At 37.1% G+C, this 2,319-nt stretch overlaps 1 protein-coding gene across 1 annotated transcript; it reads left to right on the top strand.

Annotated features, from left to right (window-relative positions):
* Nucleotides 1-349: 349 nt before the first annotated feature.
* On the top strand, nucleotides 350-1,294 carry LOC110290483 (olfactory receptor 4P4-like). Its single transcript, XM_021157038.1, has one exon. The coding sequence runs from the start codon at nucleotides 350-352 to the stop codon at nucleotides 1,292-1,294; it is 945 nt and encodes a 314-aa protein (XP_021012697.1).
* The last annotated feature ends 1,025 nt before the right edge of the window (nucleotides 1,295-2,319 follow it).

Raw genomic sequence — 2,319 nt, 5'->3', positions numbered from 1 at the left:
AGGAGTTTCTATAAATCATTTAAACCTGTCATTTCTTTATTTGTTCATATGTAAAATGTATATCAGCACAGAACCAATTTGGCTTTATAAGAGTTTAATATATATAAATATTTATAAAATTTTCTAGGTATAAAATACCATTACTAATATTGAATTAAGAATTAGGTGTGTATTTATATAATTTCCTAAAGGGCTTAATTAATGCATATGCATAAATCAAATATGACTTTTGTTATTCAATATAACATCTTATAAAAGTTTAAAAGAGTCTATCAAAGTTGCATCTCTTTTCATGTTTAATTTCAGATGAACTAAGTTTCAGCTGTGCATGTGGATTCACCTAGAATTCATGGAAAATCATAAAAATGTCACAGAGTTCATTTTTACAGGTCTTTGGCAGAATAGACAAATAGAGCTGCTGTTCTTTCTCTTGTTCCTGCTTTGCTACCTGGCTATCTTAATGGGGAACTCTGTCATCCTATTTACCATCACCTACAGCCACCTAATTGAACAACCAATGTATTATTTTCTCTGCCATCTTTCCCTCATGGACCTCTGCTACACCTCCACTGTGATTCCCAGGCTCATCAGAGACTTGGCCTCAACAAGAAAAAACATTTCCTATAATGAGTGCATGACCCAGCTCTTCACTTCCCACTTGCTGGCAGGTGTGGAAATCTTCATCCTGGTGTCCATGGCCTTGGACCGCTATGTTGCCATTGTCAAGCCCCTGCACTACATGGTTATCATGAGCAGGAAGAGATGTGATATGTTGATTGTCACGGCCTGGATACTGGGGTTCTGGCACTCCATTGCTTTACTACTGATGGTGCTCAGTCTGCCGTTCTGTGGTCCCAACCACATTAATCACTACTTGTGTGACATCAAGCCGCTTTTGAAGCTGGTCTGTAAAGACGTTCATGTTGTAAGTATCTTAGCAATTGCCAACTCTGGGATGGTGCTTTTTGCCATTTTTATTGTACTACTTGCCTCTTACATACTCATATTGTATTCTTTGAGGACAAGATCATCTGCAGGGAAGCGCAAAGCACTCTCAACCTGTAGTTCACACATAATGGTAGTAGTTTTATTTTTTGGGCCCTGTATTTATATCTATATTTTACCTGCAGGAAGTGAGAACAAGGATAAGGAAATTTCTGTGTTTTACACTGTGATTGCCCCAATGTTGAATCCCCTTATCTATACTCTGAGAAATAGTGAGATGAAAAGTGCCATCCACAAGGTGTGGTCTCGGCTGTCACTCAGAGTTGAAGTAAGTGATAGAATATTATGATTCTGCTCTGATGTTCCTAGGTCAGCTACTTTTTGACATTTCACAGAAAATTGAAACTGTTTGGGGTAAAGTTATGAGCCGAAGAAACAACTTAGTGCTCTGTCTAATCTACATAGTACAAGTGTATCCAGTGACGATCAGATTGGTGGAAAGGTTGCAAGAATTGTCTTGGTTTGATAGAGGGCATGTTAGAATGGGGATAGCCTAGGTTCCTTTGGAAGGGGATAGCCTAGGTTCCTTTCCTAGCAACCCTAGCACACACATGCACACATGCAAACACACACACACACACACACCACTGAAAATGAAGTAAATTTGTAACAACTTTAATCTTCTGTCTCAAAATAAATTACAAAGAACTTTTTAAATAGTAGTAATTTAATTCAGTTTTCTCACTTGTTGGTTTTAACATTAATTCTTTTTAGTGATTCCTCTTGTCATATATTCATGAACATGATATTGGATTATATAAGGGTATATTCATTCATCTATGTAATATGTTCTGAACACATTAAGCTCCCATATTTCCTTTCCTTCCTCTTCTCACCCCTTACAGAGCAGATTCACGTCTTAGTCTTTGCCATCAGTACTCACTATAATTGAACAGGTATGCTGTTATGATTTTTGATTTTGAATTTGGAAATTTCAGTGGGACATATATCTTTTGTAAATCTTCCTATCCATCCTTTAGCAGATAGCAATAGTCATATGAATATATCTTTGGTATACATGAAGTGATATAATATTTCACAGCTAGAAGGTCACTCAGTTCATGTACAAATGTCTTAAGACAGCTTGTCTCATGGGACACTTTCATGATATATTTGCTCTCTCATCTCCTATATTTCTTCTTGTGATGTACACAAAAGTCTTTTCCAGTTCCAGTCCATTTTTCCTTAATTTGCCTTGCCTAGCTTGCTCTTGTTACTGTCGTTGAGCGTCCATGCCTCATATATACCCCCTTCCTCAGTTTACCTTCTCCAGGAAGATTCTTGTGGCAAAGCAACAAACTAAAAACAACCAAA

The sequence above is a fragment of the Mus caroli genome, chromosome 2, assembly GCF_900094665.2.
Source record: "Mus caroli chromosome 2, CAROLI_EIJ_v1.1, whole genome shotgun sequence".
In the NCBI taxonomy this organism is placed as follows: Eukaryota; Metazoa; Chordata; class Mammalia; order Rodentia; family Muridae; genus Mus; species Mus caroli.
This window is presented reverse-complemented; position numbering and strand designations above follow the sequence as displayed.